General features: G+C 46.2%; 1 protein-coding gene across 1 annotated transcript in view; it reads right to left on the bottom strand.

Annotated features, from left to right (window-relative positions):
- Positions 1 to 13,401, bottom strand: part of GSR (glutathione-disulfide reductase) — a 27,616-nt gene extending 14,215 nt beyond the window's left edge. Inside the window, exons 1-5 of the mRNA XM_026653281.2 lie at positions 12,377 to 13,401; positions 10,694 to 10,793; positions 5,430 to 5,516; positions 1,999 to 2,160; positions 1,197 to 1,308 (exon numbers count right to left, since the gene is read on the bottom strand). Coding sequence (XP_026509066.1) covers positions 1,197 to 1,308; positions 1,999 to 2,160; positions 5,430 to 5,516; positions 10,694 to 10,793; positions 12,377 to 12,624 — 709 coding nt within the window. The 5' untranslated portion in view covers positions 12,625 to 13,401. The remainder of the gene's footprint in view (positions 1 to 1,196; positions 1,309 to 1,998; positions 2,161 to 5,429; positions 5,517 to 10,693; positions 10,794 to 12,376) is intronic.
- Positions 13,402 to 13,705: the final 304 nt, after the last annotated feature.

Here is a 13,705-nt window from a genome sequence, read left to right as displayed (position 1 = left end):
GGGGGGGGGTGGCGCGGCGCGGCGCTCGGCGGGGGGGGGGCTCGGGGGCGGCGCTTTTTTTTGCTGCTTGGGGCAGCAAAAAAGTTAGAGCCGGCCCTGCCAATACATCTGTTAGTCTATAAGGTGCCACAGGACTCTCTGCTGCTTTTACATCAACTCTGTGCACACACATCCTTACCACTTTGCACACACCTGCAGCTAGCTCTGGGCAAGTGATATTTCCTCTCCCAGGAGCTATTGGCTCTCTCCACTGACAGCTGGAGGGGCAGAGTGGAGAGGAGACACAAACCTTGCACCACCATGGCCTTGAGTGGAGAGAGAGGCAGCATGAGGGACTGTGCAGAAATAACTTGTGTAGGAGCAAAGGGAAGATCAGTCAGCCAAAAAAAATATGATGTATGTTTGCGAGTTAAGCTATGTTAATGCACAAACATTAAATTCAACATGACATTAATGAGTGTGAAGGCTGGATAATAAGGACACCAGATGGAGAGGGCAGCCTGTTGAACCATGCCACATTACACACACACTGCCAAAATATCTTACGCAGATGATACAGGACAAGGGCCTTTGGTGTCTTATCTGGTCCTAAAACAGTCAACGTGCTGCATGCATGAGCTGACACGCACCTTGACCACCTCTGCCAGCTGGTATGTCAGATGGCTGTCAAAAATCACACAGTGTAGAGGAATTATAGCACCCAGCCTCTGAAAATGTTGGAAGGCGTTGAGCAGCAGGGGCAAGAAGAATGGACTCTTCCTCGCCCACCCTCACACTTTAAGCAGGAGGAAGGAGAGGAGTTTCGATTGTTTTTAAATGGGGTTGGAAGTGTCACTGAAATTAATTTGTTTGTTTCTTTTTGCCACCGTTAGGCTCTCTGGGGACTTGTGCTCCTAAGTCACATAGGCAGTTTTGAAAATCCCACTAACTTTTGGCTCCTATTTTTGAAAATGTTGCCCCTAGTGGCTAAATGTAGGCAAGTGAGTATATCATCACAGGTATGATGCATGCGTCCGAAGAAGTGGGCTGTAGCCCATGAAAGCTTATGCTCAAATAAATTTGTTAGTCTCTAAGGTGCCACAAGTACTCCTGTTCTTTTTGAGGATACAGACTAACACGGCTGCTACTCTGAAACCTATCACAGGTATGGGATCCCCTAGGTGGCAGTACAGCGGAATGCAATACAGGCCTATTACCTGGGGTCAGGAGTGCTTTTCCACATACATCTCCGACAGCGTAGATCCCTTTCCTGCTGGTGTTCTGGAACTCATCGACTACAATGTGACCTGTAGCATCTAACTTAAGACCCTAATATTGGAAACAGCAAACATGTTAATATACACACTAGACATTATGGGAGGAAAATGTCAGACTCAAGGAACATTTCACAGTATCATACCCTGTTCAAAGTGACATTTACATTCCTATGAAATATGAAGCCTAACTCTGCAACATGAAGTTTAAAAATAAACACAGGAAAAAGTTTCACATATTTACCTTAATTTTTCACATAGTTTCAAAAGGCCCAACCAGTGTAAACAGTGGTGCTAAGAACAGTTTGGTCTCCCATCCTCTGCAGCGGTTACATCATTTTCAACTCCAGCCCAGGAGAACAATGATTCAAGGACGAGAGTTATTTTATAATGCAGTGTCATCATTCATAGATGATTTGGCTATCGAAGGCACTGAGTTACCCTTGCCCTAATTTATCTATCATGTCTCCAGTCAGTGCTGGAAGATGCAATTAAAAACGTCATCATATTTAAATATTTGTGGGCTTGTTTTCATACTACCCTCTTTAGCCCAGGGCTTTTCAAGTGTAGAGTATTATATGGGATTATATTATAACCTTGGCTGTGGTCCTGCCATAAGCTCCATGCAGATACAGGGGTCTGTTCTTGCAGAGGTAGGTCATGGAAGAACTGGGGCCACATATGCAAGGAGTTAATACAATGTGCATTTTCATAATTACAAGGATATAAAGTCTTTCCGTCTCACCAGTTTGTCTAGATTAAGCCCCTCAGTGTTTGGATTTCGTCCAATGGCCCACAGCAGACAGTCAACATCCGGGATTGTGCTAACTGTGGGTTTGTGACCAGGTGCAGAGGATATCACCGTTACCTCCAACAATCCAAGAGAAGATTTTGTAACCGATTTGACCTATTGGTAACCACAAATACAGATTAAGATTAAAAGAGGAACCTTTGGGGTGAGTCACTGTCACCAAAACCAGCTTAAAGTAAACATGAAAGATCAAACCCAGCTGTTTATAACTGGAGCACATGCCAAATGCAATGCCAATAATTAAAAAAATTATTTGTGCTTTTGCAACAAAATTTAAAGAGAGACTTGTAGGCAATGTCCCAAATTGCACATGGTAACAGACTTTGAGCTGAGTATGAGGTGTTTGTAGGCCATGCTTACAGGATGGGGGACTCTATCCTGAGAATCAGTGACTCGGAAAAAGATTTGGGGTTGTCATGGATGACCAGCTGAACGTGAACTGCCAGTGTGACACTGTGGCAAAGACAGCTAATGTTATCCTTGGATGCATAAACTGAGAATCTCAAGGAAAAGAAGAGAGGTTATGTTACCTCTATTTGGCATTGATGCAACTGCTGCTAGAATACTATGTCCAGTTCTGGTGTCAATAATTCAAGAAGGATGTTAAATTGGAGAGGGATCAGAGAAGATCCACAAGAATGATTAGAGGATTAAAAAACATGCCTTTTAGTGACTGAGCTCCAGGAGCTCAGTCTATTTAGCTAACAAAAGAGATGGTTAGGGATGACTTGGTTACAGTCTGTAAATACCTACATGGGGAACAAATATTTAATAATGGGCTCTTCAGTCTAGCAGAGAAAGGTATAAACACGATTCAATGACTGGAAGTTGAAGCTAGACAAAATCAGACTAGAAATACAGCACAAATTTTTAACAGTGAGAGTATTTAGCCACTGGAACAATTTACCAATGGTTGTGACAGATTCTCCATCAGTGGCTATTTTTAAAATCAAGATTGGATTGTTTTTTCCAAAGATCTGCTCTAGGAGTTTGGCGGAAGTTCTATGACCTGTGATATACCAGAGGTCAGACTAGATGATCCCAATGGTCCCTTCTGGCCTTGGAATCTATGATTTACCATAGCGTGTAGGAGCCCGTCTTGGACTAGAACCCCACTTTGGTAGGTGCTGTATGAACAGAACAAAAAGACGCTCCCCACACCAGGCAATTTACAGTCGAAGGCGCTCAGGACCATGGAACAGCAAGTCTGTGGTGGCATGGCTTTCCTTCAGCGGGCCAAGGGCCAGAGCCAAGATGGTCTCTGCATAGCTATGTCTGCACCCCCTGAGCAGGCAGCCATATTAGATGCGTCCACTCTGTTTTAGAGTCATTCAAGGAATTTGTCAAGGAGCTGATAGCCAGTGCCAAGGGAGAGTTATACCCGCCAGGTAGCCTGCAACCATCACCTGTGAGGTTGCAGAGAAGTAGGCCTCCCTGCCAAGCAGTCTAACCCTTACACATCTCCCTCCTGGGGCACAGATCATGGCTAAAGCTATGATTTGTTCACCAAGGTCACGGAAGTGACAATCTGTGAGTTCCAGCGACCTCCGTGAATTCAGCCCTGTCAGCCAGAATCTGCAGGGTCCTGTGGTTGGGGGCCCTCCAGAGTTTACAGCCGCCATGGGTGGCGGGGCCACAGCTCCTGGCCACCACGGGCAGTGGGGGCCCAGGAAGTCCGAGCCCGGGAAGTCCCATGGGTGGCAGGTCCACAGATTTCCAAGCCACTGCGGGCATCACCACCTTCAAAGCTCCCAGCTGCTGCAGGTGGCAGAAGTACCCCGGAGCCCCGAGCCTTCACAGGTGTTGGGAGCCCCCAGAGCTGGGAGCAGCCCCCGCAGCTGCCCAACCTCTGCAGGCGGTGTGGGGACCCCACAGCTGGGCTCCCCATTTTGTCATCGATATTTTTAGTAAAAGTCAGGGACAGGTCACAGGCTTCTGTGAATTTTTCTTTATTGCCCATGACCTGTGACTTTTACTAAAAACATCCATGACAAAATCTTAGCCTTAATCCTGGTGCACCTAGATGTTTCAATTTCTCATTGACTTCTGGAACAAGGTAAGCAGGGGTGAGGGAGAGCTGAAGTGAAGACACATTCTTCTGAATGTGAAAGGAAAGCCCTTCTGAAGGGCTCAGTGGCATCCACCCGTACTCCTACACACTGGTCTGTGACTGGTTCCAGGGAACCCTCGGCTGCTGTGGTCAGTCTCCCCGGTTGTGGGGGTTTGAGAGTACGTGGAACTTCTCCTGCACTGCTGCCAGCATGACAGAGGGTCTCTTACCCTGCACAGGAGATCCTTGAAAGTCAAGAGGGCACAGGGGTGCTTTGAGTCACCACTTGGGCTGGTGAGAGGGAGCAGGAGGAAGAGAACACATGACAGGGCCAGGAGGATCATCATATGGTGCTTATTTAGACCTCCTCTCCATCTCACAACCTGGTTCTTCTCCAAGGCAACCTAGGGCCTGGTCTGGTTTGTCATGCTGAGATTGGGAGCTCACACTGCCCAAGAGGGGACAATTCCATAGAGGCCCAGAGAGCCACCTGGTATCTGCAGAGGGTGACTCCAGGGTGGCTCTCCCCCACACCACTGGAGGAGATGAGGACCCCAAAGCCTGTGTCTCTGGTGTCTTGGGGTGCTGAGGATAGATCCCAATTTTGGCTCCAAGACAACTCAAGGAGGAGAGAGGCTCTAATGTTTGGCCCTGAGACAGGAAAGCGATGCCTTGGAACAGCACACGGCCAACGGGGCAGAAACACAAAACAGTGTTGCAGTGTGATAAACCGCTAATAGGTAAGAACAACAAAAGCTAAAGAGCAGGACTTTTCCTTCGGGGGAGCCACTATAGGGGCAGATGGACTCCGCTAAGTTCCCACTCACTGACATAAAAGAACTGAGACGGACAGGGGCCACACTGCCCTATATGCCCTTGGGTGTAGAGACAAGAGGGCATGCAGGGCACAGGCATGGCTCCACTGGTTGATTCCAGACCTGCAGGCACGAGGCACATGTGCACCATGCATAAGGTTCACATAGATGATAGCCAAAGCACTGTCTTATCATTGTGTGTTCCCCTTCCCCCATCTACTACCTAACGATGTTCCAGAGACAAGAGCTGCTGTGGAATTACATAGCAGAAAATGAAATATAGCTCCACGCAGGGCATTTACAAAGCATTGATATAGGAGTGATAAACTAGCAATTTAGTATTCAGATATGAATATCTCACCGTGGCCGTAATCAGATGCTATAACAGTGCTGAGAAAAATTAGGACATTTTAAGCAAAAATGAAATAAAAAAGAATCAAATTATGGGTCCACAGGAGAGACTCAGACCTAAATAACGAAGTGAGTGGGTAATACTGTACCAGTGAATGCTTCCAGACATCTATGCCAGCATTCTCCAGTTCCTGAGTGCAGTTTGCGCTGATCATTGAATCAAAAGTCCTTAACACCTGCATGGAAACCCATACAATCCATCAAGATTACATGCAATTTACTATGTTCCCATCTAAATGCTACTTTCACACACACCTCTAGTTTGTACCTATTCTTTTCTTGTCCTGTTGCAATCAAACAAAAGTTATGGATTGTGTGAGCGTGCCCATGGTTCTGTAACTACATGGTAATTGGGGCAAACTACTTTAGTGAAAAAATGGTTATTAACCTTACATCACTACTGTTCTTTGAGAGGTGTTGCACATGTCCATTCCACTCTTCGTGTGTGTGCGGGCGCACAGTTGCCAGAATTTTTTCCCTTAGTGGTACCTGTTGGGGTGGCTCAAGCACACTTTGCTGGTGCTGGTATGAAGGGCCAGCAGACCGTGAGCCCCCTCAGTTTCTTCTTTCTAGAGACTCCGATGAAGAGGGGTTGGGGGGGGGGGGGTCGTGGAACGGACATGTGCAACGCATCTCGAAGAACAACAATTACGAAAGGTTAGCAGCTGTTTCTCTTCTTTGAGTGATTGCACATGTGCATGCCACTGTTGGTGACTCCCAAGCAGTTAAACAGACACTGGGATCGGAGTCCGTGCACACACAGAATGTAGTACAGCTCGACAAAATTTGGCATCATCTCTTCAGTATTGGCTGATGGTAGGGTGAGCAGACAGCAAACATGAGAAATCAGGACAGCGGGTGGGGGGTAATAGGAGCCTATATAAGAAAAAGATCCAAAAATCGGGACTGTCCCTATAAAATCAGGACATCTGGTCACCCTAGCTGATGGGGTAATGGAAGGCGAAAGCGCACACCAATGACCAGGTAGCTGCTTTAGAAACATCCTTAATAGGGCCTTTTTTGAAGTTGGGGGAAGGGATGTAGGGGTCTGCCACAGCCCATTAACTTGATCCAGAATGCCCTCACTAAGGCAGGGCCACTCTGGAAGACCTGCAATGCTAAAATATTGACCAGATGGTGAGAGGATTCTTTACCTTCCTCTACCTGTATGCCCAGACTTAAGGCCACCCTCTAACAATTCTTGGTGTGCCTTATAGTCATCTGGTGCAGGCAACATGCCCACTCCTGAGACTGCATCATCACGGGAGGAGGAAGAGGATGTCAGAACTGGCTGCAGACGCTCTTCTTCCATTTCTTGATCTATAGGGTCTTGTTGAGCTGGCTCTTGATTACTGGGCTTGGTACTGGAGTCAGGAATCGGTGCGGTCTAGTGGGTAGGTGCCACATGCCTTTCTGATGCCACGGAAACCAGGGAAAGCCCCCTTGGATTCCAAAGATGCCATTCGACCGGCATAGGCCCCCAGTGACCTCCTGGCCAACCACTCGATGGTACTCCTGTGACCCGCTCTATGGAAGGGTAGAAACATCTAGAGGAGGGATAGCAAATGTGACTCAAAAGGATGGGAAATATAGGACCCGACTCTTGATTCACAAGATAACTCTCCTTCCACTGACCATGGATGCACCGTTCTAGACAGAGCCAGCGACTGGTGCCAAGGTGCAGAGGCCCACAGAGAAGTAAACATTGCAAGTTTTCCCTTTGACCGTACCAAAGGGCAAGCTGCCAGTGGTACATAAAGCTGGCATGGTACTGAGCATTGTAGCAATCCTGCTGGTTCTCCTGTGTCCACTGGCACTGACAGCATCAACTCTTGTACTATTGGCAATACTGGCACTGACATGGTCAGGAGGACCCTGGCAGCTGCAAATGCCTCTGGTGTGGTCCGTACTGAGACAATGTCGGTACGGTGTGGTGCCACAGATGTGGAAGGAGCTCCTTCTGGTTCTGGACTCGATGGAACCTGCTAGGCACCAGAGTCAATGGTGCCATCTTGTGCAGTACCGAAGCAGAGGAATGCCTAGACTTCGGCAGCATTCTACTCTTTTCCCCCATGCTTAGCAGAGTTTGGTGTCGAGGACCTTCCTCTCTTGGCAGTCTGCTTCTTATGCTTCTTCTTAGGCACTGGAGATAGCGAATGGTATTGGGACTCAGGCACGGTAGGAGGCGCACTCTTTACCGACACCGAGGCATTCAGTGCCGAGTCTGACTGACCTGGATCAGATGCAGGTCTCAAGGCTGCCTCCACGAGCAGAAACTTGAGCATGGCTTCTCAATCATTCTTCATGTGACGCTTAAAGTCTCTGCAAATTTGGCAATGCTCCCCAATACGAGCTTCCTTAGGGCACTTCAAACAATTTGAGTGCAGGTTGCTCATGGGCATAGCCTTATTACAGGAACTTCAGGGCTTGAATCAACTGGGAATCAACCAAAACCCTCAGATGGGGTAAAAACCGAACTAACTAAAGACTAATAACCTTAATGCTGGTGCCAGAAGCACGTGGCAGCACAGGGCACTTGAGCCACCCCCATGGGTCCCACGGAGGGAAAAATTTCTGGCAACTGTGCGTGGGGTGTGCACACACCAAGAATGGAATGCTCACGTGCAATCACTCGAAGAACTGATTTTGCTCAAACTTTTTTAAAAAGTCCTGAACTGAGATAAGGCAAATAAGGTGTCAGCCCAAACACATGCTCTTCTAGTGAGATCCATTGCGTATGGGTGTCTGTGCAGGAATGTGCTTTGTTCATTGTGGGTATGTCCACGATAGGCTTTTCTCCCAAAGTTTCAACTGGGCTAGCAAAGAAAGTGCCCCCAGCAGGCTGACCTCTGTGCATGTCACTGCCCTGTTGCCCCACCCAAGGCAGCAGAACAGCACTGGTTTTACTCTGTCTGAGCCTCTGACAGTTACAGAGACTGGGACAAGGATGTCTAAGGCATTTGGGCCAACAGCAAATACTTTTGTCCTGTATCCTTATAATTTCCTTCTCCTTCTCTTAAAAAACTAGGACATTAAATAGAAATGATAATGGTGAATTAACCATTATTAAAGAAGTTGCACAGTCAAAATCAGAGTCATGAAATGCAGAGGTTAAAGGCAAGCTGTAAAAGGAAAAAAAAAACAAGGATTTTCTCTGCTTAATTCTGACATTAGAAATTCAAGTGCTGTGTACTCCAGAAGATACTGTTGACTGGAGGCCTAGGCCTGATCTAAACACAAGTTACATCAGTTTATCAACCCTGTGATAGTTGGGAGATGTGTGTATCAGATTAGGAATTCCATTTTTATTTTGTGAATGAGATTGTAACAGTTCTTGTGAATTAGAGCGGACATTTTGTAGCAGAACCTGGGTCTGGAAAACTGTGACAGAGCCTTCAAGGGACATCAACGCTTAACGACTCTTTACTACAGAAACAATAGGAGTTCTGCTGACAGGGACACTGACTTCGAATGGACCCTGCCTAAAAGCCTGTGGAGAGGAGGGGGTTGGAGCCAGGAAATTCCCCAGTGGAAGTGAATGGGCAAGAGAGTTCAAAGAATGGTTTGAAAGGAGACCGCTCCGTGAAAGGGGACCATCCCATGGCTACCAATATGGGCTGGTCCCTACTCTCTGGACGGACACATCTGTTGTGACTGGATTCAACCACTGAATCCCATGCGCCTCTAAGCTTGCGGGTATGGATAGTGACTGGTCACTGTTCCTAGCTAGGTTTCTCAGGCTCCCTCTGAGATGCAGACTCTGTCTGACAGCCTTCTTGGGCAGTGAGACCTTGGAATCAGAGCAACAGCCCACCTAAGCCCCCCGCTGCTTAGACAAACTCCCCCCAGACTCCAGCTTGGCTATGTGAGCTCTGATTTCCTAGTTACAACCTTCAGGGACAATGTGGCAGTAAAGCAAGTAACTCAGGCTTTGCAAAGGAGTTACTTACACTTTACTCTGTAACTCTTTCTTGCTTGTTTCAGATCTATGGAAAACAAACTCCTGAATGCAATCCCCCATCTGACCTCACCACTCCCAAGAGTCCTGGGATTGGTACAAGTCCTCACCATCCTGCTGGCGTTCCTGCTTCTGACAGTGGAGTGGAGGACCCCTTCACAGAGAGCAGCTTCCTTGTAAAACTGTCTGTTCCCTCTCTTACTAATGAGCTTCTGCCGGGGAACATCCAGGCTCCAAAACATACATACATGTGCACACAACTTCTGGGTAGAAAGTCCATTCAAGGCCCGTGGCCCATTGGTAGAACCCTCATTGTTCCTGTATGGGAGAGTTGTTCAATGCTGATGTCCCTTGAATGCTCTGTCACAGCTTCCCAGACATAACCCTTGCTACAAAATGTATGCACTAATCCACAAGGACTATAATCATACATGGCATTCACAAAACAAAAATGGAATTCCTAATCCAACAAACACATCCCCCAGACTGTCACAGAGCTCTTGTGTGGGCACTCACTTTAGCTAAAGAAATGCAAGGCACTCTTAGACTGAAGAGCATCCACACAAGGAGGTGGCTCTGACCTAACTACAGCAACTTCAAACCCATTTAATTAAGTTGTACAGACACGGCCCCAGTAAAATAACATCACAAAAGTGAGAGGAGTGAATGCTGAGTAACTGACAGACTGTTTAGAGTTCTGTTTTTGTTTACACCTATTTAACGCTAGCGTCTAATGAAAATTTGGGAGGAAGTCTGCGGATAGATTCAACACCCCTTGTGTTGTGGTTAGAAAGCTGACAATGCACATCTCCTGACAACCTCAAGAAGTCTTCCAGCAAAAAAACAGGGAGGAGCAGACATGTCATTCCTGTTATTTCTAAAGAAAATAAGAAAAAAACATTGACAAAAACCTAGACATTTTTTACTTATAGGGCTCAAGTGCAATGTTTAGAAATCCTTTAATAGTGACCTTTAAGGTTCCTACAGGAGTAATAAGTAGCCCACATTACAGACACCTTCTCTAGTATTTTCTATTCTTTTCTGTCTAGCTCAGTATTCTGTTTTAGACCATAACATACAAAACATGCTACATGGCCCAGTTATTACTGGAAGTTTAATTTTTGTATCTCTTGATATTGAGATTTTAACTCTGCAACTTGAATGTTGCATTACAACTTTTTGTATGTTATTTATATTACTAAGTCAAATCAACTTCTCTAAATTCATGTGATCAGCCACAACAAACTGCAAGTTATTCTGCTCAGCAATTTCATTTGGCTCAGAGGCCCAAAATGCGTTCAGCCATTTAGGGCACAGAAAGCATCTATGCTATTTTTAACTGGTACTGAGATCACTGGAGAAGTAAGCAACAGTGGATATTATGATCTGTTGTACCTTGTCATGACGTATCAGTAAGGATGTCTTTGATCCCAGTGTGGAAAGGATTCCGGCTATCTCCACAGCAATGTATCCAGCACCAACAACAACACTGCGCCTGAGGAAAAGCAGCAAGATCACACATGCAGCATCAGAGATAACAGAACAGACCTTTGGCACAGGTTCCTACTGCTTGAACGAAAGGACAAGGTGTCTCCTGTAATCCAGACATGTCTTGGTTCTGGGACTATTTCACATGTGACTTTGCACCCCACAGCTACATTATATGTTCTTTCCAACGATCTCAGGCTTTAACTCAACGGCCACATATGTTGTAAACCTACTTTATTAACTACATGCTACAAGAAAACCAACTCACAAAATGAGCCATCTTACACTTCATTTTGATGGGGTATTGATATGGTTACCATGACAGTTGTTTTTGGCTCACTTACAAAGCTATGATTTTAAGTCAAGTCAATTTCCCCCCAACCACATCAAGGAAGATTGAAAAGGAAAGCAAGATGCCATTTAAGGGTCAGGCACGGGTGTGTGGCTGCAGAGTGGTTATGCCAAGCAAAAGTTGGCATCCTCTCTTGGGCGGGCAGGGACACTCTTGTCCATTGACATTGGGTCAGGCAGGAGACCAGGGAGTTGGAGGCAGGGTGAGTGAAACAGGCAAAATAGCAGGATCAGCCGAGGCATCCTCAGACAAGCCACCAGGGAGCCTGTACAAGATGCCTGGGCACAATGTCAATCCAGGGGCTGAGGCTCAGTTGGCCTGTCAGCCATTATTTTCTGTTCCAAATGGAGAACCTAAGAAAAGCTAAAAGAAAGGCACAGACACCAACACAAAGAACAGGATGCCATGCTCTGGATGGAGTCTCTACAGTTTCATATCTTTCCCTCGTTCATGGGAATGAACCAGCCTCTCAGTCTTCCCATAATCCCAAGGACGCTGTCCATAGGTCTTAAATCATTGCAACCTCCTTCCTAAAGGCAGATCGTCAGCAGGTGGGTTATGTTGTCACAACACACACTAGGGGCCAGTGGTACATGTACTCACTAGCCAGTATTTTAGTCATGGGGACTATCCTTCTGGCTGTGAAGGTTGCATGGGACTCCCATACGGCTTTAACAGTAGCTGGAGAGAATGTGGCAAAGCAGTGCCAAATAAGTCACTCCTGCTTCTCCAAGGGCTTAGACCAGTGTGAACTACTGTCACTGATGACTAAAGCCTTGCAACCCATTATGACCTGACTACAAGTGACAGGTTTGGGTCTGAAAACTACCCAACCTTCTTGGGTCAGGCCAGCTCTCCTCCTGCCCATGGAGTCGGCACAGCAGTGGCTGCGTGCCCTGCTTCTGCCACTCACTGCGCTGGGGAGTGAGTCTGACAATGAGTTGCAATGCCTCTCCACAGCACATGAAAGACAAGAAGCAAAGATTCAAAGAGTCTTGTCCTGCCCTAATGTAGTTATTTAAAAAAAAAGTCCTGTATTTTAATAAACACAAGGCAAGGGGTCAGACTCACCTCTGACCTGGCTCTTTCTGATCAGGCCGTTTTGCACAGGAATAAGTTACTGCACAGGGGCAGGGTACAACAAATTGAGTCCTGTGTGCTTTGCTTGGAGCAGCATGCTGAGAGCAGCCTAAGAGAGCAGATTTTGCTACTGAGAGTCTATGTTTTGGTTTGCTTACCTGGGCAATTCTTCAAGTTCAAAAAACCCATCACTGGTGATTCCCAAGCTGGCACCTGCAAAGTAAATTTCACACAAACCATGACATGCTCTCTCCCAGTAACAAAACTGCTTTTTCTTAGCAGCATTTGTGCATGTCAACACAACATTGTTTAGTTTAGATTTACATTTCTTGCTGTTAGCATTTATCAGCTTTACACACAAACTAATCCCAAGCATACAAACATTTGACTTGTTTTTAAAGCTCATTTCCCCACTTCAACAGTGGAAGAGAGAGGGCACCTCTTTACTTTGCAAAGCTGAGTTTAGGATTGAAAGAAAGTATTGTAAGCAGAGCTTGAAAAACTTCCCAGACACCTGCTTGCCAAAGAGACTATATGCCTAAGCCCACCATAAGAGCCATGTCCCTAAAGCTATGCAAATTTCATTTGCATTGACACATTTTCATTCTTCCCAATTAATCAGTTTGATCGCCCCACAAAAATCAGCTGAACTCCTCATTCCTCCTCAAATCCAATCAATTCTGCTCTTTCTACCCCCTCAAAACCCCCAATTCTGTTAACCCCAATCAATGCTGTCCCTCAAAGCGTGATTAACTCTGCTCCCTCGTCCCTGTAAAAGAGTCAGTCAGTTCTTTACTATGAAGACAAGACTGAAAGTGTATTTTAACATGTTAGCTCACACATGTTACAGTCCTAGTGTAGTTGTAGTTTTAACAAGGTAAGTTGTAGTTTAACACTAACAGTCACTTTGTACTAGCTGGTGGAGGTGGACACTAAGATTGTAATGGGTTACCTATCAGGCTTTAAACACACCTTTTTTCTAGTGCAGGCAGGGCCTAAGAGGCTGCTCTATTCCTTGCCAAAATAACCGAGGGATGTCTACACTCCGAGCTGGGAATGTAATTCCCAGCGTGAGTTGACATACAAGCGCACTCACACACTAAAAATAGAGTGTAAGTGTCAGGAGGGGCTAGTCACCCCAAGTACAGACCAGTCCAAGAGGCTAAGCACATATTTGGGGTAGTTAGCTCCTCCCACCACTCATGCCACCGCGGCTACACTCTACTTTTAGCATGCTAGCTCAGCCAGAGCTAGTGCAGGTATGTTTTTTCAAGCTGGAATTTACACGTCTGGCTCAAAGTGTAGACATACTCTTAGGCTACATCTACACTACAGGGGGGAGTCGATTTAAGATACGCAAATTCAGCTACGTGAATAGCGTAGCTGAATTTGCTACCTGAAGCTTTTATCACTTTGCATTTTTTATGGAAAGCATTCTGGTTTGTTATGGCTGTGGAAATGAGAGAGACTGTTCCAGACTTAGCAGG

This window comes from Terrapene carolina, unplaced genomic scaffold, assembly GCF_002925995.2.
Source record: "Terrapene carolina triunguis isolate 2854851 unplaced genomic scaffold, T_m_triunguis-2.0 Scaffold136, whole genome shotgun sequence".
Taxonomy (NCBI): domain Eukaryota; kingdom Metazoa; phylum Chordata; order Testudines; family Emydidae; genus Terrapene; species Terrapene triunguis.
Note: the sequence above shows the minus strand (reverse complement) of the source record. Positions and strands in the feature narration are given on the sequence as shown.